General features: G+C 37.2%; 1 protein-coding gene across 2 annotated transcripts in view; it reads left to right on the top strand.

Moving 5' to 3' along the window:
* Nucleotides 1-14,599, top strand: part of ZSWIM6 (zinc finger SWIM-type containing 6) — a 106,459-nt gene that overhangs the window by 56,538 nt on the left and 35,322 nt on the right. The window contains exons 2-4 of one of the 2 annotated variants that reach the window (XM_057389648.1): nucleotides 1,673-2,029; nucleotides 10,693-10,841; nucleotides 11,364-11,514. In XM_057389648.1, the coding sequence (XP_057245631.1) occupies nucleotides 1,673-2,029; nucleotides 10,693-10,841; nucleotides 11,364-11,514 (657 nt within the window). The remainder of the gene's footprint in view (nucleotides 1-1,672; nucleotides 2,030-10,692; nucleotides 10,842-11,363; nucleotides 11,515-14,599) is intronic. The other variant, XM_057389649.1, reaches the window with a different exon arrangement.

The following is a 14,599-nucleotide window of genomic DNA, read 5'->3' as shown; positions in this document are numbered from 1 at the left end:
CCAGGAATAAATTGAGCTGGTTAAGTTTTAACAAAGCTTCTCTTTTTGAGAGAAGGCACTTAAAGGAACCTGCTGTGACTACTTAAAAACCAAAGGGAAAGGCAGAGGAAGGAGCTCATCATGTGAGGGGCACTTCCACTCCTTTCTTTCCACAAGGGGTGAGTAGTAGCAAGTACACTGCCTGTGCCTGGGCTTGTTCCTCCATTCCCTTTCCACTCTGTGCACTTTACACTTGCTGCCTCTTCAGCCTTTACTCCTAGCTACCTCGTAAACATCCCCTTGTGAAGTCAAGGTTAGTGTGAKCATATGACCATCTTCAGGTGAGCCTATCAGCGTAGTGTATCAGAGTATTGCAGTTGAATGTAATCCAAGCACTGATGCTGACTACATAAGCTGCTCTGAAACATATAGCGTGAACAAATGGAAAAAATGATGGACTTTCCTTTCTGTTTGGGATATAGCACTCTGGATTGGAGCTATGTTTGCATTGTTTCTCACCCCCGTATCTAATCTTTATGTGATAATGCTTCCTGCAGTACACTTTTCTGATCTTTCAAGAATATTAGATCAGCTTTTGATGGGGAGTTTGTATTGTTTTCATTTTAAGTACTTGTGTTATACCTTGCTTCTATCCATCTCAGATTTTATATGTACTCTCCAAATCTAATGCTGGTACGGCATATGAAATTTAGTTTCATTGCCCCCTATCTGTATCTCTGACTTAATGCTTGAGCTCAAATCAATATCATGCTTACATAAAATCGAAAAGAAGCCCCATTGTTCTCTATTCAGTAATAAAGCATTGGGAGTCAAACCTGGGCCTTCATGTTGGGCAGACTGGTGGGTTTAGGTCGGACCTTCAGCGTTTGGGATCTTGTGCTGTGTTGACATGTGGCTGAAGCAAACATGTTGCTTCGGGTGTACCATGCCTTCTTCCAGTGCACACAAACCTAGCTCTTGCCTTGTGGTTCATGGTGCTGATTGACAAACAGGACCAGAATGCAGATATCTGGAACAGTGCATATGTGTCTCATTCAGTGTTACAAATCTGACATCCTGTGTATTGGTAAGTGTGGCAGTTTCCGTGTCCAAAATGCTGCACAAACATAGCTGTTTTACCGGATCACTTGGGTGAAGGTGAGCTTTAGCATGMGCTCAGTGGTGGGAGAGGTGAAAACTAAGAGGGTATGTGACTTGTCAGTCAGTCGGTTGAGACTAGGACCTGAATTCATGCCACTAGAGTGCACTACTTCCTTCTCACTTACTGAGAGAGTTCATAAGTTTGCTGGTAGGTGCTGCAGGCTCCCTGGTGGGGGGTTTGGAAAATTGCTGCCAATTTACTGAGTAGTTGTGCATTGATCTTGATGGGATGCTGCTCTGCTTCTGCAGCTATCATTTACCAAATAAATATTTCTCTTGCTGTCATACTTCTATACATGTTGTGATGGAATGGCAGAGGGCTTGTAAAGAAACTTTATACTCCCCTTTTGATTTTATTGGAGATAAGAGGTATGTATGAAAGAAAGGTTTAATCATATTTTTAATTAAAACAAGCTCTTTCAGATGCATTATTTTTCAGAAATAGCCTCTAACTTTTACTCTATTCACAAACTTTCTTGATAATGAGAAAATATTTTACATACATCATTAAGTTCTCTTTTTCCCTGCACAGGTTTCCACTTGAGTGGCACAGTAACAGAGCCTGCAATGCAATCGGAGCCAGAAACTGTTTGCAATGTAGCTATCAGCTTTGATCGTTGCAAGATTACCTCAGTGACCTGTAGCTGTGGAAACAAGGACATATTTTACTGTGCCCATGTTGTGGCACTCTCTTTATACCGGATCCGCAAGCCAGATCAGGTCAAACTGCATCTTCCCATTTCAGAGACACTCTTTCAAATGAACAGAGACCAACTACAAAAATTTGTGCAGTATTTGATCACAGTACACCACACAGAAGTTTTGCCAACTGCTCAAAAATTAGCAGATGAAATTCTTTCCCAGAATTCAGAAATCAATCAAGTCCATGGTGAGTTCGATATTTGTTCTTCTTTTTGCTTCTTTTCCTCATAGGTTTTCAACTTTTTTTAACATTCAGGAGTGTGACCTGCTTAGCTGTCTTCCAAATTGAATTATTCTGTGATTTTATGGTGTTTACTAAAGAGGATTCTGCTACTGAATCATCATTTCAAGATGTTTAGAAAATGATACTCTTTGGAATAGAGAAAGGAATTCATAAGCAATGAMCTTGATGTCTCCTGCACTGTTAATAAGTGACCTGCTCTGCTTCATGCTTGTATCTTCAAGCTAGTAAAAACTTTGTAGTGGTTTTCTTTGTATAGCCATATTGCTTAAAGGAGCTCTTTTCTGACTTATCAATGGTGTCGCTTTATTTTCTTCTTTGTACTAGTTTTCTGACATTTTGATKGTGGAATTTTGTTTTAATGGCAAAGCATAAAAGCAAGTAGGTGTGACTGGGGTTTTTTTCATTTTTAAAATATACTTCTGTTAACCTTCTAGGATTTATTTTCTGTATGAAGTCAGGAGGAACATGAAGACTATTTCAGTGCTTTTTTCTTGTTAGTGCTGCAGCAGTTGTAGCGTAGCAAAGGTCTTGATCTTGCGTGCTCTATCAACTACACGTGATTTTAATGGCTGTTTTTTGCTGTGAATAATTTGTGTTTGTTAAAGGGTGCTGGGTTTTACTTGAGGCTTCTGAGGTGACCCAACTAGTTCATTAGAGTCCAGTAAGGACTGACAGAAATGATAGACGATGTCACTTCACCCGAGAGAAGTGTCCTCTGAGGTGACCAGAGCTGTAAGTATAAGGGCAGCTCAGAGGGGAAGAATAAGTTACTTTACTTTCTTTTTTTTTTTTTTTTTTTTTTTTTTTTTTTTTTTAATTGGTCTTGTGTTAAATACTTGAGGCATGATCATTATTCAAAGAACTTGCAATACAAACAGAACCAAGATGCTTAAGAAAAAGAAAGCAATGTATGTGTTAGTTACAGTGTAGGCGGAAAGAAGCACCTCTTTCAATAGCATGATTCATCTGCTGCTTAAACTGCCTCCTCATGCTGCTGTGACCCCCACAGGCCCTGAGAGGTGATGCTGTGAGAAAGTGAATTTCAGGAGCAGGGGTCTTTATTGGTATTGGGGGCTACGTGGCCAGAGGCAAGTTGCTGTAGTTGTTGCTCGTAATGGTGACCGTAGAAAGGAGGTGAAACTAAAGGAGAGGCAGGACGTTAAGCAATAGAGGAAGATGCTCAGATGTTATGAACTGAAGGCATGTATCATATGAGAGTTGTTAACAACCTGAACATAAGCTAAGGGGTAAGGAAGAATGAAGGTAAGAGAGAAGCATAGAAGATTTAAACACTCAAAGGTGATTAGAAAAGGGGAAGGTAGGAATGTAGGTGATACAGTTTCTGTATTAGCTATACTACGGCTAATATAAGAGAAATGACAACACTTGATGATTGTGAAGTCTGTAACTAGACTAATCACAAGCATGTTAGTCTTTGTCAGCTATTCTCTTATTGTCAAAATATCGCATTGCTCATTATTATATAAAGTATTTTTTGAGAAAGATTTGAGGTTTGTATCACTGAAAACAGCAAAGTTTATTTCCTATTCTAAGTTGATGATCAGTTACGATATTTTACAGTGAATTTGAGCAGGTTTAAAATCATCTACAAAACTGAAATCTTTTGTACATATGTTGTTGTCTTGTTAGTAAGTGAGATTGCAGTATGTCTTTATTGACTGTCACTATTTTCTAATAAAATGCCAAAAGTAAAAAAATCCAGGCAGCATAAGAAAATGAACTGCTATTACTAAAGGAAGCTGYGTTATAAAAGACATTTTAGAGTTTCTTGCTTTTCCTGTCAAACTCACATAAAACCRTGGTCTGAATTAGTTTTCATATTCMCAATACTAAAAAATTACATAATTCTTTTAAAGAAAAAGTGAGTTCTTCTACTTATGTAGCTAGAAAGTGTCCTTCTGAGATTCATACTGTAATTCTGTTCTTTTGATCTTTAATCAGATTCCTTAGATGAAAAATAATAAAGTTAACCAAAACACACCTATGAAAAATAACCCAAAGGAATTTCTCATTTTAATATCATAGGGTGACGAATGCATGATCACCATTTACTCTGTCATATCTCCTGTGCTGCAGATGTTGAGTTTGTGGTGCAAAACTGTCTTATAGTCTGTCTTGCTTTGAGYAGTTTGACCTCACTGAGCTAGTGTTTGAAGAGAAATTATATTAAATTCTACTGAAAAGCGCAGATGATGGGAAGAAAAACTTGGAAAAGCTTGCTTGTTGAAAGTAGAAGAGACCAGGCACAGAAAAAGCTGAAATAGCTTTGATTAAGTGCAATTCTGAATCTGCAGTTGGATGAGGAAATTCTTTTCGGTGTTATCTAGAGGTTATTTAATTTCAGTGTTGTTCTCTGTAAGACTTCTTTTTTTTCTCTGTGGTCATATATTTTCAATGATATGCAAAAGAAATCAGCTCTTGAACAGTATTTATTTGTACGTTTGAATAGTGAGGGACTTGGAAGAGCTTTCACCACAATTGTCTTGTTGTCTTCCTTTAGAGCTGCCTCATAAGAGATAACAACGGCCGTGCTTTCTTTTAACAAAAAGCTAGTTGGATAATTGTTCATTTGCCCAAAACTCTGTATTATGCAACATTCTGTGACTGTCTTTGGCCACCTTTCATGTTTCTTGGTGGATGCAAATCATTCAATATCCTTTCTTGCCTTATGACTGAGCCTCACGGCAGGCAGAAATAAGAGGATGCTCTGTTAGAGTACAGGAATGTGTTTTCTAGTCACTAACRTCTTCAGGAGAGACAAGTGATTTATTTGGATTTTTTTCTGTACTTGCCATGTTTTCATTTGGTGTGATGAAAAGAGTGCTCTGCACATTTTTAGAGCACAAAAGCACCTCTTATTTTGAGAAGTATTTTGAGTGTATTTTGTTGTGTTCTGATTTTCTCATGTGACAGTGCTGCAGCTGTTCATATTCCTGATGATTTCAAAACTGGAGTTTTATGGTGTGTAATCTGTRCTGAAGAAAACTGCAAGTATTAATATTGAAACCCTGGTGTTTGTACTACAGAACTGTTGGTTTCACACTTGGTTTCAATTTGAGTATGCTCTTACAGGAAGCTGGATGTATCTTTGGGTCCTGCTTAGCTGAGGCTTTTTGCCTCCCTGTTAATTTTTATAACATTTTAGYGAGCAAATCATCGGGTATGTTGGCTAGGAAGAGAGCAGTCAGGATGACAACAGATTTTCAGCTAGGTTTGTCATCTTTGTTGCCTTTTCATAGGTATGAAATTTTCATTTAAATAAGTTGGTTGGAAGGCCAAATTGTGTTCATGAGAATTTGAGTAGAAATACTAAAGTAACTGCAAGATGGGTGGAGGGAGAGAGGGAAGAGAGGGAATAGTGTTCATATCAATTTCATATAAGCATTGTCTTTTTATTATGTACATAGTGGAAAAGGGTCTGGTGGTTTTGATACCAGGACTGTCCAGCAAACCTGTTGAATTTTTAAGTGTTAAGCTGTACTTTGTCTTTTCCTGAGTGCTTAGTCTGCTATTGCAATCTTTGCTCTTGTAAGAATTTATGTATCAATTACTGTAGACTTTCTGTCATTCTCTGATTCTCCAACTTGCAGTAGAAGTCAGTTGCCAGTACAGACCCACATACAGATGAACTCAGATTTAAGAGGGAGGACCTGGGAGAAACAGCTGAAGTATATTTGTCTTCTGAGAAGGAGAGGCACCTTGTTTCTTTATTTTTTTTTTTGCAGTTGACCAGGGAAATGTGGGTACATCCTCAGCAAATATTAATTTGTAATGTATATTAGCAGTGCTGGAGGAGGCATTCAAGAAGGAAACTCCTATTTAAAAAAAAAAGCTTTCAAAGATAATTTCAGAATATCAAATACTATTCCTTATACTGCTAAGTTCAAAAGAGCATTCTGGAGGTTCAGGTTAATATGTTTTTATGTGTATTTAATGTATTTAGTCAAAATGACAGGGGTTTTAATGGAAAATTGCAGGGTAGGGTAGGGCTGTGCACCCGAATACAATGTATTGCTGATCTGCTTGAAAAAGGAATATATAATGTTAAAGAAGAGAAATTATTTTTAAAATAAGGCATCTTTCACATGGCCCTGCCTAAATTGGCAAAATTGATTGAGTCTAGTTGCAAAAGAAGTATGTGTGAAATGACAGGTGAATTTCTTTTCAAGAAGAATGAAAGTGAAGTGCATCGGTGCTTAATAGAAGAATTGTTGCCAGATCTAGGAAAGATGTAACAGTACGAATATCCAAAACTAGAGCAATTTAAGAAACTGAAGTGGAATGTGGAAAAAGAAAAAAGGACTGGTAKCTGCGACGTAACAATAAAAATAATTTACGAAACTCATATTTTTAGAAAAGGTTTTCTCAGATACATAGAAAACATACATATCAATATATATAGATGTATGCAAACATACATATAAAACTTACTATATAGAAAACAGGGAGGTTTTGTTAAAAAAACATGACAGAGAAAAAATAATTAAAGTATGCTTATCTATACTGATAAAGTTCATTTATCTGCCCGGCACAAATAAATTTTGAAACTTAGTGTTATATGATGTTTGTGACATGTGGAATTTAGCATGAGAGGTTAGATGTTGTCAGTAGATAAGTGCGTTTTGCTGTATGTACACAGTGAACACAGAATTTTTTGAAGTTAAAAACTTGTTAGGGTTTCATTAACTTCCCTCAGCAATTTAGGATAGCCTGTCCTATCTTCACATTTTGTTCTGTTATCACTGACAGCTTCCTAGCAGTTACCGTTTTCCTTTGATGCTGTGAACTGCTGAACAGAGTCCTGAAGTTCAGTGACTTATGTCTAAACTTGGAATCATTTGAGGACTCAAAGGCATAATAATATTTTTGAATAATTATTTTCATGATATTTGTTTTTATGTAATTATTATTTAGAATGATTCTGAGCATACTAAGTTTATAAAATCAATCACTATTGTATTGTTAATTAGTATACAGCAGTATTGGTTTCTAGATGGATTTCTTTCATTTGGTCTTCTAATAGTACTCAGTAAATCGACTTTTTAATTGTAATAATTTTTCCATATCTTATCCTAATGCTGCCATGGGATAACATTTAATAAAATGTAACTGATCTACAGTTCATTTGTGTACTTTAAATAATGACATATTTATAAAAAAGTTTAAAAATTTCAGTGTGGATGGCTACAAGTGAATAATTTGGCATGGTTTCATTTGAAGTCAACTCTTGTGATACTTCAGAAATGAGAATTAAACAAGTTTGCCTTGTTTTATCCAAATTCCCCTGTTGATCTGCACCTGAGTAATTGGAATATAAGAACTTCTTTAGTCCATTTTTAGTCAGTGCTCCTTGCTTGCTTCTATTCTGTGAGATTAGGTTCTCCATGTACAACACTGGTTCTTGAACATGGTTTCCCATTTTGAAATGGCTTTTAAATTGCTGTATAAATGAAAAAAGTATKTATTTTTTTAAATGCTTCTACTTCTTAGAACTTGGGGTTTGATTGTGTTTAACATCCTATACATATCAACCTACTATGATGTTAAATATAAAAGACCGCTACCTTGTTTCCAAATATTTGGGTATTCAGTGTCACAAACAATCATGCACAATATTCCTGTTTTGATTATAAAGATTGCAATTCAGTAATTTTAGTAAAAGAGCCTGAGTAAGTATATATGGCTGTATCTATATACTGGTTATAAATATTTATTGTATTTAACTGCATGTACATGATGTAAAGTATATTTCAAATATCAGTCATGACAGAAGTTTAAAAAGCTAGAGGTTGGAGAGAGGGAGATTAATATGTTAGTTTAATGTCTGTAAACTGACACGGTTTAATTACAAATTTTAATATTTAGCATAATTACATAATACTTTTCACTTTCATGGTTCAAATATGTATCCTCATGGCATCTCTCTAACGCATGTAAGTAACACTTATCCCCAGGCAAAATGCAGGGAACAGGATTTAGCCTGCAGAGTTTAAATTCAGGGCTGCCCATGTTCCTCTCTGCAGCCAAACTGTGCCCCTGCCAAAGTCTTGTGGTGCCTATTCAGAACCATGCTACACCTTGAGTGAAGCTATTACCTTTGGGTTGAACCTTCATGAATTACTCCTGTATTTGGCGCTGGTTACATGTACACTGAAATTTTATACAACCCCAATTAAAAATTTTGGTCATACTGTGTGTAGCCTATATATGATCTTGYAAGAAAAAAATCATTCCAAATCAATGCATCTATATGCTGTGCTGCAGAGCTCAGACCCTTGGCTTGGCATCTTCAGCTTTTACAGTCTTATGGCCTAATGTCTTGCACTAACACTGGTGTGAGGATAGCAATTCTGAGCTCCTGGGTAAGATAAATTTGGGATCATAGTGGCAGAAATAGCCTTGGTGGGGCCAGTGCTGCTGGCCCCATGTAGAGGGGACCTCCACCTCTTTTTTTGAGGAGCCCTGTTGTTAAAAGAATCTGTGGTAACTGTATTGCTTTTCTAAGCTTGTAACACAAAATGACAGGTGAGCTTTTGATAAAATGTAAACAGTTGCAGAAGGAATTTTGTTTTCACTTCCTGAATCAAGAAGCTTAGCTGAGGACTAGTGAGCTATTTTTAATTCAGTTTGAAAATAAACATACTCAAGATTATTTAAAGATAAATCTCCATTGAAGCAAGGAAAAAATATATTTTGTATACTTTTATATAGTTGCTCTTCACTGTCTTCATGTTTTAGAGCAATGAAATATTTAAACTATTTGCAAGGTGATACTGCAAACCTGGGTCTGTGCAACAGCTGCACTGCTTATTCTTGTGTGGCTTGATTTCCCTTTTTATCTTGTTCTTTGCAGCCAAAGACTTATCAGTATGTGTTCCATGTAACTGACAGAATTGAAAGCCCCTTAAAACTAATACGTTAAAGATGGAAGCATTTGCAGAAGGGCAGGTTTTTCATTCCATGGGTTTTGTGCTGTTGTGGGCTTGATTCCCAACATTCTCTTCTGAGACACTGTTTTGGTTCCTGTGGAAGGCAGAAGAGTTCATTCACATCTGCAAAGACACAATTTCTTATTAATTAAATATATATATATGTATATATATTTATATACATACATATATATATAGAGCAGTGCAGTGTTGCCAGGTTTAGACTCTGAAATTGGAGGCAGTTTAGAAAGTTACTGAGCTGGATCATCTTTTTGTTTATATCTCAACAATTTGTAGATAAGACATCCTTCTGACCCTCTCCAACTTCTGTTTGCATTTTTATTGAATAAGATTTCAGCATTTCCTGTGATCACTTAAAAGTTTCACCTCAACGGCAGAACTCCAATTATGAAATGAAGGCTTGAATCAAGAGAGTCAGTTGGTTTTTTCCTATACATCTGTAGAGTTACAGCTATCTTGGTTTTTCAGGTTCTCAGGATTTCTGTGAAAAAAAACCTCAGCTTTTTAGAAATCCAGTTATTTTCCTTCCCTGGCAGTATTTTTTTTTTGTCTACATTCGTAACATGGACACAGATTTCAAAGAGAGAGATTGTTTTAAGTGATTCAATTTCAATTCCTAATCTTTGCAAAGCCTAACAGAGATAGATAAATCCAAAATATTAAATTGTGTCTCAGCCATGCTTAAAATACCTTACATGTGGCATGGTGATGCCCTACCTTGAGCAGAGTCTTCAGCCTTTTCMGTCTGAAGACCTTTTAAAAAATGTCCAGTGGAGGTGCAAGGTTCTTCAGAAAAATATTGTTTGCTAGATGGTGCAAGAACTTGTTCTAGTTAATTTTGTCATCCTTTAAGAGAGGCTGCCAGGGGAAAATCACTGATCTGAACTGCAAAATGTAAGTTATGGCAGTCTGTGCCCAAAGCACTGTCTAATGTGAATCTGGTCATTTCAGTTGATGCTAGGCTAATTCAAGAAGAGTTGCTTTAAATTGACTCTKTGCAGATGACATTGCCTATGTAAAAATGCTTCCTTTGAAAGCAGCATGGTCTTAAATATCTGTAACACTTATGATGGAAATGCCTTTAGTGCTTTAAGACTTTGGATTTGTTTGGGGATTTTTTTTACTCTTTGTTTAGCTTTGCAGAGCCATCACAGCTCAGAGGCACCAAGGTGATGAGTCTCCTCATGTTCATCAATAGCAGCGCTCACTAGCAGTCACTTAAACCTGAGCAAGATTGCTGAAGGTACAGGAATTACACAGGTGTTTTGGGGAGAGTGGTTTTAACGTCCCAGTTGTAGAAATATTATTCAAAGTCTAATTTTCCTTGTAAAATCATCTTAGTGTAGCTGCTGAGATGGGAAGAAAAAATCCCTCACCTTGATTGTAATGTTTTGTTAGAGAAGAGAATATTATATATTTAAATACCTTTTCATAGGCTTTTCATGATTTCTAAGTGCTTAAGACTAACTGAGGAGAAATTTAAGTCTATTCCAAAGACTGTTTATATTATAAACAAGGTATCCAAAACAGGAGAAGACAAAAATCCAAAAACCTCTGCAGTAGTCCTCTCCCCTGGACTCAAGAACCTTTCTTCTTCATGTAGAACATAATGATTTCTTTTCTTGATGTTTGCAGGTGCTCCTGACCCAACAGCAGGTGCTAGCATAGATGATGAAAATTGCTGGCATTTGGATGAGGAACAAGTCCAAGAACAGGTTAAACTCTTCCTTTCCCAGGGTGGATACCATGGATCAGGGAAACAGCTTAATTTGCTTTTTGCAAAGGTGTGTTGAGTACTCTGAACCTTTTTTCTCTCCCCTGTTCTCCAAGGCAGTCTGTACTTGTTTGCATCTTATTCAGAGTTCTAAATTCCACTGTTCTAAAATAACGCTAAGCCTTGGGAACACAATGGCAACTTGATAATGAGTTGTACAGCAATGGACTGCAGTCTAATGTGTCCTGATCGGTGTAAGGATATGAAGTAACTACATTTCAAGCGTCTACAGCTTTGCTGTTATCTCTTTCCTTCCCACCCCCAAAATGCTGGAAAACCTTACAGCAGTTTGCATAATACACCTATGGATTGCTTGTGGAAAAGTTCTCTGAAAAATTGCACTTGGATACTGAAATCAAAATTTTGTGTAAAATTGAGAAGGCAGACTGCTTTTTCTACTTAAAAATTTCCCATTGCATGTATAAACTGTGTTTCTAACTTAATCAAAGTGGAATATTTAACATTGCAGCATATTATCTGTACTGCAATTTCTTTGTTTTTTCAAGTTTGTATTAAAAGCCTCGTTTCCTAGGTGCGAGAGATGCTAAAAATGAGAGATTCAAATGGAGCTCGCATGTTGACGTTGATAACAGAACAGTTCATGGCTGACCCTCGTCTATCGCTTTGGAGACAACAAGGAACTACAATGACTGACAAGTATAGGCAGCTCTGGGATGAATTGGGTAAATTAACAGACTCATTTAGGTGTTCATATGTATAATAAAGAAACAATTACATATTTTGAGAAAAACTTGTGGTTCTAGGCAAAACAAATGAGAGTTTTCTGCAGTTTCTCTTGTTAAGTTTGGGTGAAAAGCGAATTTCTCATCTACAGCATGATACAATTGAAAGTGAAGGAAAAGAAACATGGTGTCCAAGAAATACAATTCCAACAGTTTTTAAGTACTAGAGGATCTAAAAAGAATAAAGCAATATGTGGAAATGTAGCAACATTACTGAGGCAAAGTATATAAGCCTCTAGTGCTAAACTGGAAGGATTAAGGAAGAAACCAATTCACCATTAGAGAATTCTGTTACTGAACCAGAAAGGAGATGAAATAATAGAGTGCTAACAATTAATGCTGCTTTACAGGGAGGGTTACTTGATACATGACTTAGTTGTACAATTAAGAGAATAACACAGGCCRAAATAGGAAAGGATTATTTAAACTGGTAAGGTCTGAAGACATTTGCTGTGAAGTATTCAGGAACTCACTAATACAGTTTTGAATTACTGTTTCAGAAATTTTCAATATCTATAAGAATTTCATCACAGACTCATGGAATGGTTTGGGTTGGAAAGGTTCTTAGAGATCATCTAGTTCCAACCCTTCTGCCATGGGCACAGATGATTTTCATTAGAACAGGTTTCTCAGAGCTTTATCCAGCCTGGCCTTGAAAACTTCCAGGGATGGGGCATCCATGGCTTCTCTGGGCAGACAGTTCCAGTGCCTCACCACCCTCACAGTAAAGAACTTTCTTCCTAATATCTAATCTAAACCTTCCTCCTTTCAGTTTAAAGTCATTCTCCTTAGTCTGATCACTACGCACCTTATAAAAAGTGCCTGTTCACTCTTCTAAGTCCACTAGAAGGTGCTTTAAGGTCTTGCCAGAGCCTACTCTTCTTTAGGCTGAGCAACCTGACCTCTGTCAGCCTTTTCCTGTATGGCAGGTGCTCCATCCATCGTTTCAGTGGCCCTTCTCTGAACCTCCTCCAATGGGTCCATGTCCTTCTTGTTCAGGGACCCCAGAGCWGGATGCAGCCCTGAAGGTGGGGTCTCAGCAGAGCAGAGCAGAGGGGCACAATCCCCTTCCTGGCCCTATTGGCCATGTGGCTTTGGGTGCAGCACAGGACACATTTGGTTTTTGAGTGCACATGGCTGGGTCATGTCCAGCTTTTCAGTCCACCTGCACCAAGTCCTTCTTGGAAGGAGTGCCCTAAATCCCTCCCAGCCTCATCCTGCATTGATACAGGGTGTTATCTGAAGGTGAATCACTACAACTTGAATGTGAATTTCAACAGTATTTAAAGATGGAGAGGTGAGAGAAAAGATATAAATAACCAGTCATTTCTTTTCTGGGTATAAAGTGCTGTAACAAGCTACTAACTAGTAGATATGCAAATGTATGGAAGCTAAAAGGTAACCTGAATTATTTAAAATATAGTGGTAAACCTAATTTCTCTGAAAGATAATTCACTGGGTGTATGAGTGAGGGGATTTATGTGTCTTTCTTAGCATTTAGAACTTTACTACAGGTGTCTTGGAGGCTTTCCTAAGGCAAGCTGAAGACATACATAGCCTACATGTAATTGCCTCGTCTTTCATGAAAACTTGGAGTAGAAGCCTGTGTTCTCATTCTGGAAAGACATTTCAAGCCTAGACCTAAAGAAGTTTGTTTTGATGTGCTCTGGTCAATATGGCTATGCCTGACTTGGGTTGCAGAAAATATAAAAATAAACATTTAATAACAAACAAGCAAAAGTTTACAGATTATGTCCTGTGAGATAGTATGTAAGTAAAGCAAAGCAGAGAGCAAATATCATAATGCTTTTAATGTAATTTAAAGGTCCAAAATCAAGCTAAATTAAATCAAATCCAAGTAGGCGTAACATGCTTAATTTAGAAAAAAAGTGTCAAATGCAGAATGTTTTTGCCCTCTTAGAAGTCAAAGATGATCACAATTGAATCACATATTAACTATTGAGGCTAAGACTGAAGATAACTTGTGCAGCAAAAATTATGTTTACTCTAAATGAAGCACTAGGCTAATAAAATGCTAACTATCTAGTTGAGATTACAGACTTCTGTGGTGAAAATCCTTAGTACCATAGCAGACAAAGCTCCGTCACAGTCTAGAAACAACTACAGCCATTGTAGCAATCATTTCAGTATGCCATTTTTATGATCCCTTGCCTTGTTTGGGAGTAACAGTTTTTGCYAAGCAAGGAACATGCCTAGCTAGACATACATGCAGCAAAACTGTATCCCACATACCGAAAACTGGAGGATCTCATGCTTCATTGCTTATGTGGGTTGAGCTGGTAGGTGATGGGAGAGGCAGAAATGTGTTTTCCATCTGTTACCTGTAGCAGTCTTGCCACATGCTGTCAATAAACAAAAAAGATTTTGTTATATTTTTGTAGTGGCTCCTCTTGTTTCATCTGTTTTATATTAACATCATTTTCTTGACAGCACCTGTCTGAAGGTAGAGGAGGTGGAATCTTTCTGTCTGCAGCATCAAATAATGAATACTCTTGGATTAATTGAATTTAGTTTACCTCTTTTTAATCAGAGTTGTAGATGTCAAACCCAAAAAGCAACCTCACCACTACCTGAGGTGTTGTATTTGCAGTCTGAGGCAGACTGCATTGTTTCATCCTAAACTGCTCTGACACTTCTTAACAGTATCAAAATATGTTGATCATGTACCATGGTTTCACTTGCAAATGCATTTAAATCACCTCACGTGGGCAGTAGACAAAGCGTAGAACTTGACTTTGTCCTTCCACCTCCAGACAGTAATTGTGTTTTTAAACTATTTCCTCTCCCCACTGGTAGGATTCCTTGGTTCCTTCCACTTAGGAATTTCCCTCCAAAATACTGTTAAGTGAGTGAACCTCTCCTAATTGGGTGAATCACTTCTACCAGATGCAAAAGCTACAAGCTTCTGAAGGTTTTTGCTAGGATTTAACTTTGCTCGAGTTTCCCTGTTTCCACATTAAACATTGTTTTCTCCATGTGAAACTTGCATCTCAAAAAAAAAAAA

This window comes from Malurus melanocephalus, unplaced genomic scaffold (assembly GCF_030028575.1).
Source record: "Malurus melanocephalus ecotype Western Australia unplaced genomic scaffold, MMel_1.1 scaffold_18, whole genome shotgun sequence".
Lineage (NCBI taxonomy): Eukaryota > Metazoa > Chordata > Aves > Passeriformes > Maluridae > Malurus > Malurus melanocephalus.
The sequence above is the reverse complement of the archived record's forward strand: the minus strand, read 5'-3'. Positions and strand labels throughout refer to the sequence as shown.